Source organism: Chenopodium album, chromosome 18, assembly GCF_948465745.1.
Source record: "Chenopodium album chromosome 18, dcCheAlbu1.1, whole genome shotgun sequence".
Taxonomy (NCBI): Eukaryota; Viridiplantae; Streptophyta; class Magnoliopsida; order Caryophyllales; family Amaranthaceae; genus Chenopodium; species Chenopodium album.
Window position 1 is genome coordinate 46,302,003 of NC_137851.1, and position 19,551 is coordinate 46,321,553.

Genomic DNA, 19,551 nt, shown 5'->3' on the forward strand with positions numbered 1-19,551 from the left:
ATTGGATTATAATTGTACTTCTGTACCTGTCCGTAATGCTTAGTTACTTGCAATTAAAGCGATAAAGTTGAAGCTTGCTAATTTAACTAACTTCCTAGACTCAACATCTATTTAAAATTAGCACATGGCATATTGGTTCGTTAGGTCATTGCTGACTAAATATTATAGACGGCTATCTTAATTATTAGAATCATAATCATCAACATCAATATAGTATTATTGTTCATTTTCTTAACATTATCCCATATTTCAACGGAATAATAGGAATGATAGGGCAGTTATTAGTTGATAAACTCTAGTTTATATAAGTTAAAGGACGTATCAATGTATACAATGATACAAGTAATTGGTAACTTAAAGTACGGAAAGTAGATAGATACGACATTATATTGTGGTTGCTAACGTAGACTTAATTAAGTTTGATATGACTCATTAGAAGGAAGCCTTCAAATGTGCAGCATAACATGAGCACATGTATATTGTCATACTGATTTTAGTCTTGGGATCTAAATGACCTTTCATTTTAGAATCAGGCAATACTTCTAGATAAGGGATAACCTTTAGGCTCGTGATGGTTACGTGATTTTTATGAGATCTACAATATGTTGTTGCATTATAAATTTGCTGTATTTGCATACATGTATAAAAGATTTAATATGAAAATCTATTCTTGAAGCGGATCTTAATCTACAAAAATTGATTAAATGGTAAAAATGTAATGCGGCTTACTCATGAATCAATTTATATTATTATTTCATAAATTTTTATTGTCATAATTAGCTAGGCTTCTTCGTTCATGTCATCTTGCTCTAGATGGTGTCTACAATCTCCTCTCCTCTCCCCTTGTGAAAATTTTGCGACTTAATTAAATGACTAAAATTGTTGCCAATTACCTTAAAATAAATTGAAAGTGACAAAAAAGACTTAAACTTAAACTAAGGGCTTGTTTGATTCACTTTACTTTTGCTTATCTGTTCTGGTTTAATCTGATCTGATCTGATCTGGTCTAACCTGATCTGATTTGATTTGATTTGATTGTCTACTTTGACTAAACTTTGACCTTAAATATATGATAATTTATAAGGAAAAAATATATTAAGTGAGATCTTGTTAGATTCGTTATAATGTGAATTTATTAATATGTAATTTTCATAATTTTATTAATAACGAAATTAAAGATATTTAGCGATAAAAAAAATTTGCACATAAAACGATGATCTGATCTGAATTTATTTTTTCTGATCTGGACTTATTTTTTCTGAAATAAGTAAAAATAAGGTGAATTAAACAAGGCCTAAGTCGTCAATTAGAGAGCACATACTCAAAAGTAAGTGGTGAAATTTTTGTATTAATCTAAGTAACATGTGATTTACTCATGTTGAAACAATTTAGGTCAATATTGGGCTAGGATGATTTTGAGCTTGGTGTTCTTCGTATCAACCAGGTGTATGTGTCATTGTGTCTTATACGAAGTATAGATCAATATAATCAGGCAAGTTTGGTTTTGGAATTTCAGCTTCAATAAAACCAGGTTGGATCGATTATCAATTTCAAACTTCAAAAATACGAGTGAGTTTATATTAGAAGGATTAACGAGGAAGATCGGGTTGAAACTGACAGCACTAATGAAGCTTATGATGAAACAACTTAAAAGTCACCTTACACCACTTAAAACTTGTGATATTTACAAATATAAACAACATGCAAGACTATCAAGAAAAGAAAAGGCAAATTTGGAAATAATACTAAACAATTTTTTTACACTTTCTAGTTTTCATTAAAAAATAAATAAAAATAGAAACTCCATTAATTTTAGCTCTCTCTCCTACATGCCTGTATACACTTCCCATGTGAGGTTGTTGCAAACTTTCAAAGTGATAAAAACAATAGAGTAACACGCTTACTCCTTACTTATAAATAGGAAGCATTGCTCCAACATTAGTTCAGCAAATTCAACATCCTCTTTTCCAAAATATACTTCCTCTTCATACCTCTGCTTATTTTTAGTGAGAAACAAAACATGAACAAATCCATCTTAGCTATACTTTTCCTACTAGGATTATATTTCCTAAACGTTAATGTTAATGCATTTGTGGCTTCTGGATGGCAAAAGGCTTCTGCCACTTTCTACGGCGGTAGTGATGCTTCAGGAACTATGGGTATGTTTTTAAATCTATGTTTCTAATCCCTCAATGTAGATATCATTCACTTTGGTTTATGTTATTATGTTTACTATGACATAATAAATCGAAGTAACATAGGACTGAATCATTATTATTATTTTTTTTTATGTAGGAGGAGCTTGTGGGTACGGAAACTTGTACTCCACTGGTTATGGGACTAGCACCGCGGCCTTAAGTACTGTATTGTTCAACGATGGTGCTGCATGTGGGCAATGCTACAGGATCATTTGTGACTATAAGACGGATCCCACGTGGTGCCGGAAGGGAGTTTCAGTTACTATTACCGCGACTAACTTCTGCCCTCCAAACTATGCATTGCCAAGTGATGCAGGAGGTTGGTGTAACCCTCCTCGCCAACACTTTGACATGTCGCAACCTATCTGGGAGAAGATTGGCATTTATAGAGGCGGAATCATTCCTGTCATCTTCCAAAGGTTTTTAAGAACATTTGCTCATAAACTTAATACATAATTACATGTATTTATGGTATGTCTGAGGTTATAAATAAATGTTCTAATATTGAATACTATCCCATTTTATTCAGGGTGCCCTGCATAAAGCAAGGAGGAGTGAGGTTTACTATTAACGGAAGGGACTACTTTGAGCTTGTATTGATCACCAATGTAGGTGGAGCGGGATCAATCAAATCAGTTTCGATTAAGGGATCGAAAACAAACTGGATGGCGATGTCTAGAAACTGGGGGGCTAATTGGCAGTCATTGGCTTATCTTAATGGACAATCACTTTCCTTCAGAGTAACTAGTACTGATGGTCAAATCCAAACATTTAACAACATTGTTCCTGCTAATTGGAGATTTGGACAGTCATTTATGAGTAGTATACAATTCAAGTAACATTACGGAATATGTGGTTACAGTACATTTAGTGAATAGTTATAGATTTATAAGGGAGAGGTATGCTCATTGGTTTTTATCCCACTGAAGCAACCCGCCAAAAATCCATAACATATCACTTTGTAATATAAAGTGGGTTAATCAAGCAATTAAAGTGACGACTAATTACTATGTTGCTTTCTTTGTATACACATTGTGTGTAATTAGTTACCAAAAATTTAAATGATCCTTAATTCTAGTTTATGCATGTCTACCTTAATGCAGTATATATTGGAGTAATACACCCTTTACATAAATAGAGCAAAAACTAGTCTTGGTCATTTTATTTTGTTCTTTGCTTATTTATGGCGGATTTATAAATGATTTTACCACTATAATTCAAGTATCATTACTAAAACTGTCTACCAACAAGACATTTGAGTAGAAATTTACTGTCCATAATTTGTTGTATTCCTTATTAGGACGGACTTGATCGTTGGGAAAACCCCAAACTAAGGAAATTACGATCTCACAATGCTTGTGAATGATGATGTTGGAAAATAACGAAGTGAGGAACGGATGCGACAAAGCAATGGGCGTTACATAGCCTACTAGTGATTTAGGAGATGGAGAAATTGTTGGTGACAGCAGCCACAGTACATAACATAATAGTCGCCTGATGTGGTCATATTAAATTACCTCATGACTTCATGAGCCCACATTTGGACGAAGAAGTACACATGATATATTACGCACAACGAGCCCACCAAGTTACGTCATTGTGGAAGTCCTTGTGTAGCCTCGAACAAGGTAAGCACACTGAAATTGAGATATAGTTAGAGTGGGAACTTAAGCAAGGATTTTATAATACTACCTCCGCATCTTATTAATTAATTGCAATAAAAGTTGATCCTATACAAGAGGTTTTAATTGAGCAAAAAAATCAAGACACTATGAATTGGAACCAGAAGAACTTATTAGGAACCGCAGGTAGGGGTGTTCAAAAATCAGTCTGAACCAAAAAAATGGACCGAACCGACCTCGAACCAGACCGAAGTAATTTGTCCGGCCTCCGAGTTAAGAAATTTACTTTTTCGGTCTTCGGTTTGGTCCGGTCCAAAACCCTACAAAACCGATCTTAAACTGAACCGATTTTTTGCTAAAAATTATCCATTAAACTTTAATAATGATTAAGATTATTCTTAATATGTTTAAAAAATTAATTGTTTGAGCATTTTTATACTAATCATACATAAAAAGACGATACTATATTGTTTTTCTTTTACTTTTTTGAGTTTTCCATAAAACCATTAACAACTTAGATTTTTCTTTTTGAAAATTCTAAAATCGGTCCAAAGCAATACAGTCTGGGTTTTGGACCAATTTTTTCGCTTTGGTCCGGTTTCGATCCGTGATTAATTGATCCGATCTTTGATTCTTGAAACTTTATTTTTCTGTTTTCGGTTTGGTCCGGTTCAGTCTTGGACTGATGAATAGCCTAATCGCAGGTTCTAGAACCAAAATTTATACAAGTGGTTTCAGTTTTGGGTACTAAAATGGAAATTCCGTTGCAACAGGTTCCAGTTCAGATACTCAATATAAGTGCCATTTAAGTCAAAATCATACATCAATTCAAGCCCAATTTTTAATAAATAAAAACAAAAATAATAGTTATAAATATATTTATTAAATTTTCCAAACGACTATTTTGGTTTGTTAAAAGTTGTAAATATATAACCCTTCAATTTCTTTTGAAATAATTTTGCAAAAAAAATACGAAATATATTAAAAGACACAGTACCTGCATTAGTGTTTTGGCTGACTTATCGCTTAACACAAGTGAGAATATTAAAAGTAAGGAAGATTAGATAATCAATATGTACACCAAAGTTCTCTAGACTTGACTTATATAGTAGAGTACTAGAGATATACTATCTCCGTCTTTAAATACTTGCTCCACTTTTTATTTCTGGTCGTTTTTAAATACTTACTTCATTTTTCTATTTGAAAAGTTTTTACAATATTTAATTCATTTCTTTTAACTAGTGGGACCCAATAGATTATACTTTCCCCGGTTTTTTTTTTTTACTAAACCTGTTTCTTTTATCACGTTTACCAATGCAAAACTTTAACGATCAACGACTTTAATTCTCCGTAAGTAAAAATTATAAAAGTTACATATTATGATAGTACTTATTGAGACGAATTCAAAAAGATTTCACATGAATATGTTTTTCATTACATATTATTCACAAATGATATCCAAAGGAGAGGTCGTGAATAGTGTAAAAATCAAAGCGGATCAAGTAAAAAAGAACAGAGGAAGTATATTATTAACCTTAGATTTTCTCTTCACCAATTTACCTTCCACTAATTCCACTCCTTCATATTTTATTACTTTTTCAATTTCTCTTAAAACTCCACGAATGGAGAAATGGAGCAAGTAATAAAAAACGGAGGGATTATATATCTAATACTCCCTCTAGTTTTAAATACTTGCTTCACTTTCGATTTGCGGCCGTTTTTAAATAATTGCTCCATTTCCTTATTATTTGAACACTTTTACAATATTTAATTCATTTCTCTCAACTAGTGGAACCAACATAAATCATATTTTATTAATTTTATATTCTCTTTTCTCCAATTCTCTCAATTAGTTTTACTTTTTACAATTTTTTTATTATTCTACCTACACCACTAACTCCATATTTTATTATTTTCTCCAATTTTCCTTAAACTCCGCACATGAAGAAATGGAGCAAGTATTTAAAAATAGAGGGAGTAAATTAAAAAAAAATAAAAAAAAATAAAAAAAAAAAGCCATCAGACCTTATGGGCCTCCAAAAATCCAATTTTGAATGTTAAGCCTCATATACTTTATTATTTATGGTTGTGTTGCTAGCCCACTGCTATATATGCCTATTAGCCTATATGGGTGTTGGCGTGTTGCGTTGTTGACACTTCTATTTTACATTTTTACTTTCCACCTTGTTTTTAGATGAGAAGCAAGAATGAATGAGATGTACGGATATGCTAACAATTAATAAGGTCAACCTTCATGAAAGGCCAAAATACATTATTGTTAGTTGTTAAGAAGAAGGGAAGAAAAAGTTGGCGATTCACTCGATCAATAAACAAGTTGGATATATAAATAGATCTTAAGCTATTAACAAATGAATGAATAGTCAAAGGGAAGAGGTAATCATTCACCCAATTAACATTATTATGTACAAATACATTATTATCATACGTTTGACCTTACTTAATTATAACGAAGTATTTGTTAGTTAAAAGCCAATGATAAAGCACCAACTAGTACTTTTATACGTACTTTATGGTGTTAACCAACATACGGATGTTGAATTTTAGGGCAAAAAATCGTGCGTATAATGGGCAATATAGTTGATCAATGTTAGATTACTCTTATTTGGTGTGACTTGCATTTTTTTTTTAATTCCGTTGATTATAAACTTGGCAATTTACACAAGGTCATGTTGCCAACTAACCTAAGCTACTAGATAATACTTATATTAGTATGGTCCAATAATGGTTTTTGAAAACAAAATATTTAAAACCGTAAGAATTTGACCAAACTTTTCTAAAAAAGTTTTTAAAAAGTAGGCTAGGAGTTGATAAACAATTTTCAATTACAACCAATTATACATTGTGCATGGTACAATCAAAACTATTTATCTCGATATACCTTTTAATACAAAGTATATATGGGGTATATGGTGAATATTTTCATTTTATTGATATGAAAAAAGTTTTGAATAGTTATACAAATTAGATCATATTTATACTTGTGTCCGTAAACTATAAAGCTTATTACTTGCATTGTAAAGAGAGATAGTTAAAGCTTGTCAATTTAATTAACTTCCAAGGCTCAAAATCCGCATATAATTAGCACATGCTAATATGCCATGATGCATATTGATTAGATTATTGGTGACTGAATTTTCTAGCAAGCTATCTTAATTAGCTTCATAATTATTAATACCAATCCATTATATAATTACAGAGTTATAATTTGTTTTCTTATTATCAATTATTGCACCTTAGAACTCACCGGAATTTTAGGAATGATAAGGGAAGTTGGTACAAGTAAGTTAGATAAACTTGTTGAAATTATTTGATACGATATGATGCAAGACGTATCAATGCATAAACTATTCGCTAGTTAACAAGTTTGATAATGGAATATAAGAGCAATCAATGCATAAACTAAATATTCTAGTTAACAAGTTTGATAATGGCATTTAAGAGCATGAGAAGCTGCCTTCAAAACCGCTACATTAACATACCCAAACATGACCACATGAATATTGATCCAAAAACCTTTTTTCTAAAGTGTATTGCTTTCATTTCACAGGTGCATCACATACATTTTAGAAATACACATCCCACCCTTATTAAGTAAGACAATACGCCATACTCTCTCTTATTTCTCTGTTCCCCTCCTTACACACCCCACCCTTATTAAGTAAGACAATACGCCATACTCGTAAATAAAAAATCATTTATAAGTAGTTATATTTTGTTGGTCTAAATAAATTGTTTTAGACATTAGAAAATCTTATACTTTGTAGAAAAGATACCTATGACTCATTTACCCAAAAAAAAAAAAAAAAAAAAAAAAAAAAAAAAAAAAAAAAAGGATACCTATAACTCAGTTGAAATGATAACATGAAACACGAGATTAAACTACCTTTGGAAGATACATACCCTAAATAGGGGGTTTACTTCTTCCCAAATTTTCAAACTCTCCAAGTTTAATTATCTTATTTTTCGTATAACTAAAAAACATTATTTTATAAAGAAGATAAAATATAATATTTGTGTTGTCACCTCTCCTACGTACCTCAGTAATATACTTTCCATGTGAGGTGGTTGCTAACTTGTAAAGGACTAATCCCTTGCTTATAAAAGGGAGCATTACTCCCAACATTTACTTCAGCAAATACAACATCCTCTTTTCCATAAATTATTCATTCTAAAATTAGCTAAATCCTCTTCATTCCTCTGTTTTTGAGTGAGAAACATGAAAATGAACAAATCCGCCTTAGCCTTTTCTACTGTTTTTCTAGGATTATGTATCCTAAATATTAATGTTGATGCTTTTGTGGCTTCTGGATGGCAAAAGGCTCATGCCACTTTCTACGGCGGTAATGATGCTTCTGGAACTATGGGTATGTCAAGTTTTTTTTTTCATTTAAATTTATTAATCATTCAATTCAAGCAATAATAAGTTTATATGTTTACCCTGACATAACGAATCGAAGAAGCATAGGACTGAATCTTAACAAATTATCATTGATTTGCAGGAGGTGCATGTGGGTACGGCAACTTGTACTCCACTGGCTATGGGACAAGCACCGCGGCTCTAAGTACTGCATTGTTCAACAATGGTGCGGCATGTGGGCAATGCTACAGAATCATGTGTGACTATAAGACGGATCCAACATGGTGTAGGAAGGGAGCTTCGGTAACTATTACCGCGACTAACTTCTGCCCTCCAAACTATGCATTGCCAAGTGATGATGGAGGTTGGTGTAACCCTCCTCGCCAACACTTTGACATGGCGCAACCTATCTGGGAGATGATTGGTATTTACAGAGGCGGAATCATTCCTGTCATCTTCCAAAGGTAATTAAAAACATATGGCCTTAGACAACTTGAAATATAATTCTACATTGAAAAGTCTGATCTTTTATAATTATATGTTCAATTGTAGTAAATGTACATATGTTAAATTATTTTTCATTTTGTTACAGGGTTCCATGTATGAAGCAAGGAGGAGTCAGATTTACTATCAATGGAAGGGACTACTTTGAGCTTGTATTGATCAGCAACGTAGGTGGAGCAGGATCAACCCAATCTGTTTCGATCAAGGGAACGAAAACTAACTGGATGGCGATGTCTAGAAATTGGGGGGCTAATTGGCAGTCATTGGCATACCTTAATGGACAATCTTTGTCCTTCAGAGTCACTACTACTGATGGCCAAACACAAACTTTTAACAATGTGATTCCTGCTAATTGGAGATTTGGTCAGACATTTTCGAGTCTTGTACAGTTCAAGTAATACAAGTACTGGATTCATGGATGCGCGCTTGCAGTGCGTGTGTGGGTGTAAGCCATGGAATCCTTGATAGGCAGAGGCATGCTCATAGCATTTTATTTCAATGAAGCAGCCCGCTAAATTTATCATTTGTTTTATATTATGTGGCTTTACTAATCAAGCAACTAAATTTTTTTGTGTTGCTTTCATTGTATACTACATATGTGTCACCTGTAATTTCTAAATAGGTTTGTTTTGAGTGATTGTCTTAGAAATTTGAAAAAATACACTTTAATAATCCCAACTACAGCCGATTTACCTATAATAATCCCTATGTAGGGTAAAAATACCCTAGACACGTGGACCAATCAGAAAGGGACATGTGTCAATCTTGGGTGGGTCTAACGTGGACTATTCCTCAACTGACACGTGTCAGGCTCAGATAACAAATAGAATGGCGGCCTTCAGGGCCCAACTCCTAAGAACGTCGCAAAACGGAGCAGCCCATTAGGTCGTCATCCTGACCTAATGAAGGGCACATTTTCCAACAACCCTATAAATAGGGGGATTTCCCCTATTTTGGGGACGCCTTAATTTATTACAACAACCCTATATTCTCTCACATCAGAGAAAACACCTGATCTCGGAATCCGAGAAGATCTCACCTTTACCTTTTCCACACCTTTTTATCTTCTACGACCAATACTAACTTGATCGTCGGAGGCGGAGCTCCTACCAACTGGAGTCTCCGTATTTTGTAGGTACAGACTGCGCCGGATCAGTCTTGGTGACATAACACTCCCGAGAAACCAATATACACCCAAAACATTTGGCGTCGTTGTAAAGAATATTTCAAGCATCCCACAATTGAGCCCCACTGTAATCATACTCTTAGGTATAGTGGAGTCCAAAAAGAAGGAAGCTAGAGCAAGAGAGTCGCCAACAAGTTTTAGGAACTTGTAACCGTTCACGGGGTGAAGGTTACACCCTTTCACGATCCATAAGATCGCTAACTCCATAGTGGTCCTGAACCATGACTGGATATTCGGGGATGAAGGTACAAATCCAACCTAAAAGAAATTGAACCTACCCTAAATAGGCCTCTACTTTATTCTTCTCATATTCATGTACGCTTTCTGACTAACATACAATGACTAACATACAATCAATTTATTAATCCTAAACTTATATAATCTATGTAGGTTGAATATTAATGCACAAATAAAATTATTATTGGCGATCACTTGAATTAAAATAATATTCGCCTAAATAAAATTATTAATTATCTTATTAAGCGTGATTTCAAGTACAAATTCCCTATAAACCTGCAAGAGAGGGCATAATCAAGCAATAACAATAATATCAAGTAACATAATAAATTATTGATACAATAAATCATCATCATCATAATAATATTCCCATCAAAGTATAATAATATTATTAGCAAGATCCTAGGCATGATACTAAAAAGATTAATAACAACTCCTAACATATCACTAAACAATAAAGATCAAAGGTTTAGCCCTAACGTGATACTAATATGATAAAAGAAAATAGAAAGCAACTTAAAAATGATGCTAGAAACATACATGATATTAGATATATTAGTTAACACCCTAAACATGATACTAGGAATCATAAAGACATCCTAACATGATACTAGGAATTAAAATAATCTAAGCATGCTTTCTAAATAAATAAAGCAATTGAAACTACTCACTTTGTTGCCTCGTATTTCTTTCTATCAAAATAATATACATGTTAGTAATTTCAATGAAAATATTAAATCAAACAATTAATTTAAATAACTGAAATAGATTTGGGACCAATCCCTCATAAATTATCAACTTTTCACGTCTAGGGCGAAGGCAACTTCGAGCTTGGTTATGTTTGTCTAAGTCTCGTGATGGATAAATGTTGTTTGAAAAGGAAAGGTTTAAAAAGAGAGAGAAAGAATAAGTGTCTAACTTTAAGAGAGAGAAAAGAATAGAATAAATGATTATTGATTATTTGAAAACGAGGAAATATGACTCTATTTATAGAGAAAAACGACCGAAAACGATTAGAAAAGAGTTAGAATTCGAATCGGAATCAAATTCATTTCAACGCGGCAAGATAAAAAGCATCGCGGCGCGATGAAAATAGTGTTTTTGCGAATTTTGTTTTATCATAACTTTTGATCCAGAAGTCGAAATAAGTCATATAATATGTCGTTGTAAAGATCTTGAAGTCTACTTTCTAACCCAATTAAAATCAGATTAAAATATTTTGTAGAATAAAATATATAGCCGAAATAGTGGAAGGGTGTCAGATTTGGATAGAGTTTCGTATTTCTTTCATATCTTTTTCGTTATAGCTCGAAATTAATATTATAATATATCATTGGAAATATAATTTCAAGATCTATCCAACCATCTAAGATTTGGATAAAAATTATGAGGCACGAAAATAATATCTTATCATCTTTGAACGTCTTTCATTTCGAATAGAATTAGGACTTTCAAAAAGAGGAGTTTTATTCAATTTCAAATTCTTTAATCTTATCTTTTCAAAAAGGATAATTAAGATTTTTAGAAACTCATAGAAACTTCTAATTAATCCTAATTTTTTTAGGAATATAATTAAGATTAATGGACCCTCCACATGATCATTGGGTCGCACATCAAACTCGTTTAGACCCAATTTAGTATTTTGACCATAACGTCCTCGTTATAACTCGAAATTGGGCTTATAATATATCGTTGGAAAGGTCCTTTCAAGATCCATCCAACTACACAATTATTGGACCCTGATTATGGACTATACTAAACTGGATTGGACGTTTTTCATAAATAAGATACGAAATGAATGATTTACAAAAACAGAATTGAATTTTTTTATTAAAACATTTTAGAAAACAGAAGAATTCACGAGACTCTTCAACATTTCACCTTACTCGATATTCAATTACGTTAAAAGTACTCATCACTGGGCTTGGTTTTTTGGGAAGACACAATTTGGTGTCTACAACCGTTTGTGGGGAGAGTACCTCTAAGATGGTTCAAGATTCTATACCGCCACCTGAACCTAACCGGCCTACAGTGGATGGGGAGGTCCACACGGACCATGATACATATAACGACTGTGAAGTCGAAACTTATGTGGCCCCGATGGGTCACTCATCTCTAAGCGCATCCGTCCCAGAGATAGATTGAAACGGAGCAACAATGAAGCTAGTCCCAGGAAGTCTATTGGACCACCGCCTGGGGACACCCAAACGGCAAGGGGTCAGGCTCTAGTCACCCGAGACAAACTCATGAAATTCATGACAAGTTTCAAGGGTGAAATCAAGGACCTGATCAACAAGAGGACGGCTGGCTCTAGGAAGGGTCAGTCGGCCAAGAAGACTCCATAAGCTGAGAGGAGAAAGCCAATTAGAGACAGGCAGCCCACTCCACATCCAAAGGAGAAGGCTACACCTTCCATTAACTGGTCCAAGATGCTTCTGCCTCAAACGGGCAAAAGGAAAGTCATCCAGGCAGTTCAGCCGGATGGCAGCAAGAAAACGTTCTCCGATGCTCGACATATCATCGAGCATAACAAGAGCCTGCAGCTGTTTGAGTCAGCCTCTACATCGAGCTTCATTCGCGGACAGCTTCAAAAACACTTCCGCAAGGAATTCTCAATCCTTGCATGAGACTCATACAGGCGGCAAGTCCGTCTATACCGGCCCTCAGATGATTGGGTCAGTCCCGTATGTGCCTCAAATGCCATACTGGTAATATGTCCCACAATTCATGCAGCCGGCCCTCTTTGGAGGACAGGCGGCACAAAACGTTCAGCCCCTGGACTGGCAGCTCCGACTGCTCAGACTTGGTGAACAAACCTCTACATTCACCAGGGAAATAACCGAGGCGGAACACCCGACCAAGGTTAAGAATGTCTTGGTTGGTGCCTATGATGGTACCACTAACCCTGAGGATCACCTCATGGCCTACACCAATCTCATGCACATTCAGGGGTTGGAAGACGCCATGTGGTGCCGATGCTTCCTAGCTACTTTGAAGGGCATAGCTCAACAATGGTTTGGAAACTTGGCAGCTAGATGCATTGATAGCTTCAAGAGGTTTTCCAACTTGTTTACTTCCTACTTCTCGATGAATATCCCTGCCAAGAAACCAAGTCTCGATTTGAGCACTATACGGCAGGGAGAGAGAGAAGAACTCCGCTCCTACGTCAGACGGTTCAATCTGGTAAGAATCCAGATTCAAGGGCTGACTGACGAGGTATCCTACACAGACTTCTTCAAGGGTCTGAAGGACAGGTCAACCTTTAAGTTTGACCTCGTTAAAAAGTGGGTCTTTACTCTCCAAGAGGCATTAATGGAGGCGGAGAGCTTTATTCAAGCCACCGACCTCTACTCGTCTAGCCATCAGTCGGACACTAAAAAGTCTAACAAGCAAAAAGAGAGCCGGTCAGCTCAGCCGGCTTAGAAAGCTGAAGAGAGCAAAAAGGAAGTCTGGGCGGTTGATGAATCTGATCAGCCAACCCAGAAGAAAAAGAAAGAATTCAAACTGTACGTCCCAAGGTAAGAGTTTAATAAAGATTGTTACTCCATCCTCATGGAGATAAGGGACCGACTGGCCATTGAGAAGCCGAATCCGATGAAGAGTTCCATCCAGTCACGAAACAACAATAAATACTGCTACTTCCATGAGGAAGTCGGCCATCACACCAAGGACGTTGGACTGTCTGGCTGACAAGGGGGTGCTGAAATCATACATCTTGAAATCCAAAGCGACTGTCAAGACGAATCCTGGACAGTTGTCCAAGACTATCCAGCCAGCTAGTAGCTCGGACACTGATAAAAAGCCGGTCTACACCATAGCAGACCGGTTCGCTGGAGGTGGCCCGACCATTTGGGACACCAAAGATCATCTAAAAAAAGATGGTCAATTCTATTGATGAGGGGCAAGCGTCAGTCGGCAGCACCTTCCTAGAGGTCGTCATTACTGAGCGGGATCGAGGCAAAGTCCGCCGGCCGCATGACGACCTGCTTGTGATTGAATGTAAGGTCGCTAACCAACTAGTTGGTCAGATCCTTCTAGACACGGGTAGCTCCTCTGACCTCATCAACTACAAATGTCTGTCCAAGCTGAAGTACAAGTTGGACAGCCTGCGCGACGTCTCTCACCCTTTTGTTGGTTTTGGGGGAGGGTCGTGCACCCAGTCGGACAAATTGACTTACCTATCCGGTTCGGGGAGAAGGGAAAAGGGTGGCATATGGTCGTTCGGTTTTTGGTGGTTGAAGAGATGACCGCCTACAACATTATTCTGGGCCGTCCCACTCTGAATGAGTGCAAGGTCGTCATCATCCCAGCTCTCATGCTGCTAAAACATATAAGGGATGATGGCTTTGTTGGCTCTCTAAATAAGGATCAGAAGACGGCTAGGGAGTACTATCTCTCAGACGTCAAACCCACGGCTGCAACAATCGGGCAGGGAAAGGAGCCAATAGACCTTGACGATGTCAAGGACTCTAATCCAGCCCCACCAGCCGCAAAGAATAGAAAGCCTGATCAGCTAGTGGAGGTGAAGAAAGAGAAGAAATAGCAATCACTTACCGGGGAACAGTCAAATGAACTCCGTCCCCAGCTGGTTGGTGATCACATTGATATTCCTCTGCATGACAGCCGTCCAGAGCGAACTGTTAAGGTGAGGACGGTTGCTTTTGAAAAGTTGGGTGCAGACTTGCACCTTCTACTGAATAGATTTAAAGACATTTTGCCTTTGAAGTAGAAGATATGCCAAGCATCAGCCCGAATCTCGCTGTCCACAAACTCGTCGTTGATCCTAAAATAAAACCTATCCGGCAAAAGAAACGAAATCACGGCGAGGAAAGAAGTCAAGCGACAGCTGCTGAAGTTAAAAAGCTGTTAGAAGCAAGGTTCATTCAGCCATGTAACTTCCCCGATTGGGTTGCAAACGTTGTGCTTGTAAAGAAGTCGAATGGTACCTTGCGCATGTGTGTAGACTGCACTGACTTGAACAAAGCATGTCCAAAGGACAGTTACCCGCTTCCAAAGATCGACAGTCTGGTCGACTCTATAGTCGGGCATGCTTTGATGAGTTTTATGGATGCCTACTCAGGCTTTCATCAGATACCCCTGTGGAAGAAAGATCAAGAGAAGACGACCTTCGTCACTGATCGGGGGTTATTCTGCTATACTGTAATGCCGTTTGGCTTGAAGAATGCGCCTGCTACTTTCCAACGAATGATTAGTACTGTCTTCATTAATCGGATTGGGAGAAATTTAGAGGCGTACATTGATGACATGATAGTCAAATCTAAGCTACAGACGTATCATCTTGTTGATCTTCGAGAAACCTTCACCACACTCAAGCGGCATAAGGCCATGTTAAATCCCAATAAATGTGTTTTTGGTGTTGAGTCTGGGAAGTTTCTCGGATTCCTGATTGATCAAAGGGGGATAGAGGCTAACCCCGAGAAGATACAGGCGGTAATTGACATGAAGTCACCCCGCACTGTCAAGGAAGTTTAAAAACTCATCGGTTGCCTGGCAGCATTGGGGAGATTCCTTAGTCGGTCAGGTGAAAAATGCCTTTATTTCTTCTAAGCAATCAGGAAGAAGATTAGATTTGAATGGGGGGATGACGTTGAGGCGGCCTTTTAGAAATTGAAAGAAGACTTAAACTCTTTGCCAAGGCTTGTTAGCCCTCTGCTCAAAGAGACTCTTTAAATGTACTTAGCCGTCTCAGATCATGCCCTCAGTGTCGTTCTCCATTCTGAGAGAGACGACATTCAAATCCCGATCTATTTCATTAGCCATGTACTAAGAAATGCTGAACTGCGGTACCCCATGGTTGAAAATTTTGGCCTTGCTCTTTACATGGCTGTCAAGAAGTTGAAACCTTACTTCTTGGCACATCCGATTGTGGTCTACACAAACCAACCTCTCAAGCGGCCAATGAAAACCTTGGAGTCATCTGGAAGAATTCTCAAATGGGCTATTGAAATACAACGTCTTGAAATCATTTTCGAACCGAGAAAGGCAGTGAAGGGTCAGACGTTTGCCGACTTCATTGTCGAAATGACAAGGTCGATTGCACCGGACAACACTGATCAGGTTTGGAAAGTGTATGTAGACGGGAGCTCTACTATGAACGGTTATGGTGCAGGCGTAATCTGTCAGTCATCTGAAGGGAACAAATATGAGTATGCACTACAATTCAAGTTCCAGACCTCAAATAATGAGGCAGAGTATGAAGCCCTACTAGCCGGCATTCACATGTGTAAGGTGGCAGGGGTAACGAAAATTGACGCCTACTCTGATTCACAATTGGTCGTAAGCTAATACCATGGTGACTATGAAGCCACCCATCTCGCTATGATCAAATACCTTCAGGGGGTCAAAGTTGAAGCTGGGACACTTGAAGAATTCCATCTGAGTCAAGTGCCCGAGTCTAAGAACAATCAGGCGGATGCACTGTCAAAATTGGCATTAAGTGCCTCTTGTGATACGCCTCGGTCAGTCTTTTGGGAAGTCATGAAAAAAGAAATATTACCGAGGAACAACCCATTGGAGTACTTAACCAAAGCTCTACTTGGATGGATGGCATCCGGGCATACCTGCAGGACAGTACGCTACCTGATTCACCATAGGAAGCGGCTATCATGAGAAAGCGGGCTACAAACTTTGAGATGAGAAATAGAGAACTCTTTACAGCAGGTTTCTTAAAGCCTCTGTTGAAGTGTGTTACCCCAAAAAAGGGCAGGAAGTTCGCGAAGAATTGCATGTGGGATACTGCGCCTCTCACATAGGCGGCAGATTCTTGGCTATCAAGGCTAGGCGGCAGGGTTATTTTTGGCCCACTCTTGAGTCAGACGCCATGGAGATGGTAAAAAAATGTGACAAGTACCAAAGGTTTGGCAAGCTCATCCATCAACCAGCCACTGACCTGATGGCAATCCATAGCCCAGTCTCGTTTGCTAAATGGGGCATGGACATCTTAGGTCCGTATACGCCTGCGCCAGGCGGAAAACGGTACATTCTGGTGGCTGTGGATTATTTCACCAAGTGGGTTAAGGCAGAGGCGGTAAAAAATATCAAGACTAAGGATGTCATCTCTTTTATTTGGAAGAACATCATCACCCGGTTCGGGGTACCTATGTCTATGGTTTTTGACAATGGCCCTTAATTCGAGACGCCTCATCTCGAAAATTTGCTGGGAGATCAAGGGATCTCCAAAGGGCCGGTGGTTTATGGGGTGAAGAATTAATTCATGTCCTATGGCCCATCCACACAACTGAAAAAGGGGTAAACGGTGAAACCCCATTTCTCATGGTTTACGGTGCTAAAGCCATCTTGTCCATTGAGCATTATGAACCGACTCTTCGAGTCATGCTATACGATGAATAGGCAAACTAGGAGAGCATGCGGCTAGCATAGTACTACTTCTAAGAGTTGTAAATTTTTGTAAATGAAGAGCCTATCAATGAAAAGTTGCTTTTTATTTCCAATTCCTTCATTTGTTGCTTAATATCTATTCGGGATGTTTGAAATGCCGCATGTACAATGTACAGACGGCGTGCTTTTAATACCTAGAAATAATAAACTAATTACAAAAACTTAGCTAAATGAATGTCTGGCGAAGACGTGAGGCCAATGGCCGGATAATATTTGAATTTATAAATCCGTCTGCTCCAATATGTGTAAGGCGTTCGGCGACGCCCATCTGGGTGGAATCTTCGCAGAGAGCATCCCCCATTTGGGTGACACATTGCTCTACAAACATATGCAGACGGCCGAAATTGAACGGCCTAATTGGCCAATTCATAGTCGTCTGACCAAAGTAATCTAAAAAGAACAACTAAGTCCATGAATACTGGATGTTTAAAGACATCAGCCGGTGACCGGCCGAAGTTCTAACTTAGATTTTTTTTTCGAAATTGTACAACCTCCCAATGAGGCAAACGGACATATAGTACAATTGGATTGCAGGTACCCTAGACGGTGGCGAGTAGTTCAATAAAACTACTCAAACCGCTTGGGAAAACGCCCGATCCGCTTGTTGTGTTGGACGGCTGTGTACTTGGTTTGGGGCAATCACTACTGTTATTTATTGACTTAGGAACATCTCATACTCTTTAAAGTATCAAAAGTTCCCAAGTCAATCAATCAATCAAGCTTTGAAACCAACCACACAACCGCTTAGGAGCAAGTACAGCCGATTCATCAGTTGTCGCATGCTATTAAAGAGTTCGGAAAAAATTCAAGTATATATATGTATGCAAAGATTCAAATGCAAAAATTGAAAAATTGAGCACAAATTGAACAAAACCGACTCAGTCGGCATATTTCATAAATCAAACCCGACCAAATAGCCGGGAGATAATGTTAACTGGATATGCATCCGGGAAAGACAAAAAACGAGAGATTGTTGAATTACCTGACTCCTTAGTCGATAAAATACAAAGATACACGGCACACACGCCGGAGGAAATACTTGGCATACTGCCGCAGAAAACCTAAGACTGCTGGGGCGGAGGCACCTCCTGGGTCTGGCTGGGCGAGAGGTCTTCTACAATTTTCTCAGGTTGAGCCTGGTTAGGGTCAACCGGAGCTTCGTTGTTCGGCTTATCCTCCTCGGCCGAGGCAATCTCAATGCCTTGGGCTAGGACCCATTCCTTGAAGGGAGGCGGAGCCGTCTCCTTTAGCTGCTCGGCATCGTACACCTCAGTGACATACTAGTACCGCAGGTTGAAAAACTCCCAGTCGCCATTAGAGTGGATCAGATCCCAAGCCAGCTTCAGGCGAGCCTCAGTATCCCTCTCGTTCTCCGCCACCAGCCAGTTCTATTCCTTGGAGATTTCTTCTTGATGAGCGTTCCTCATTTGAACGATGTCAAGCTTGAGCCGGCTGTTTTTGTCCCTAAGCTGGGTGTTCTCCTAGTCTGCCTCTTCCAAAGCCTTTAGGTCAGATTGAACATTTTTAAGCGCTAACTCTAAGTTGGTGGCTCTAGTGTTGGCCTCCTCCATTGCAGCCGTCAAAGTCTTTATCAGCTCCTCCTGTTGGGGTTTGGTGAGTCCGACTCACCGCGGAAACAAACCCAAAACCAAGACCGCACTCGCAATAAATAAAACCATAAACATAATTAAATTAATCACAAGATTAAGATAAGCTAATCACCTTTGACGCGTGCTTCGCTCCAAATGAGCTCTTACTTGAAAACTTCAAGTCCCGCTCGCACGGAGACCTCCAACGAAGTCCACCCGCACCAACAAAACCGACTAGGTCCAATGTCTTGGGGTTAGCAAGACCCGACCAACAAAACCCGAGTAATTATATTGAGTTCAAAGGTTTTCACTAATTGTGATGCCTTTTCCAACTCTTACTCAAGCATCTTTCCCAATGCCCATACTTGGGTATTTATAGGAAATGATGGGAGTATCATTTACTCTCCCATCAATGTGG

General features: G+C 37.9%; 2 protein-coding genes across 2 annotated transcripts; both read left to right on the forward strand.

Moving 5' to 3' along the window:
• Positions 1–2,020: 2,020 nt before the first annotated feature.
• Positions 2,021–3,037, forward strand: LOC145590951 (expansin-A1-like). Its single transcript, XM_081647334.1, has 3 exons — positions 2,021–2,159; positions 2,296–2,617; positions 2,728–3,037. The coding sequence occupies exons 1-3, from the start codon at positions 2,021–2,023 to the stop codon at positions 3,035–3,037; spliced, it is 771 nt and encodes a 256-aa protein (XP_081503460.1).
• Positions 3,038–7,992: 4,955 nt separating this feature from the next.
• LOC145590952 (expansin-A11-like) lies at positions 7,993–9,171 on the forward strand. Its single transcript, XM_081647335.1, has 3 exons — positions 7,993–8,205; positions 8,341–8,662; positions 8,791–9,171. The coding sequence occupies exons 1-3, from the start codon at positions 8,058–8,060 to the stop codon at positions 9,098–9,100; spliced, it is 780 nt and encodes a 259-aa protein (XP_081503461.1). The 5' UTR covers positions 7,993–8,057; the 3' UTR covers positions 9,101–9,171.
• Positions 9,172–19,551: the final 10,380 nt, after the last annotated feature.

Excerpts from the sequence above, each read along its gene's own strand:
- LOC145590951 (XM_081647334.1), top strand. The coding sequence starts at position 2,021 with ATGAACAAATCCATCTTAGCTATACTTTTCCTACTAGGATTATATTTC. Across the intron at positions 2,160-2,295 it reads TGATGCTTCAGGAACTATGG|GAGGAGCTTGTGGGTACGGA; the intron begins GTATGTTTTTAA and ends TTTTTTATGTAG. Across the intron at positions 2,618-2,727 it reads ATTCCTGTCATCTTCCAAAG|GGTGCCCTGCATAAAGCAAG; the intron begins GTTTTTAAGAAC and ends CATTTTATTCAG.
- LOC145590952 (XM_081647335.1), top strand. The coding sequence starts at position 8,058 with ATGAAAATGAACAAATCCGCCTTAGCCTTTTCTACTGTTTTTCTAGGA. Across the intron at positions 8,206-8,340 it reads TGATGCTTCTGGAACTATGG|GAGGTGCATGTGGGTACGGC; the intron begins GTATGTCAAGTT and ends ATTGATTTGCAG. Across the intron at positions 8,663-8,790 it reads ATTCCTGTCATCTTCCAAAG|GGTTCCATGTATGAAGCAAG; the intron begins GTAATTAAAAAC and ends ATTTTGTTACAG.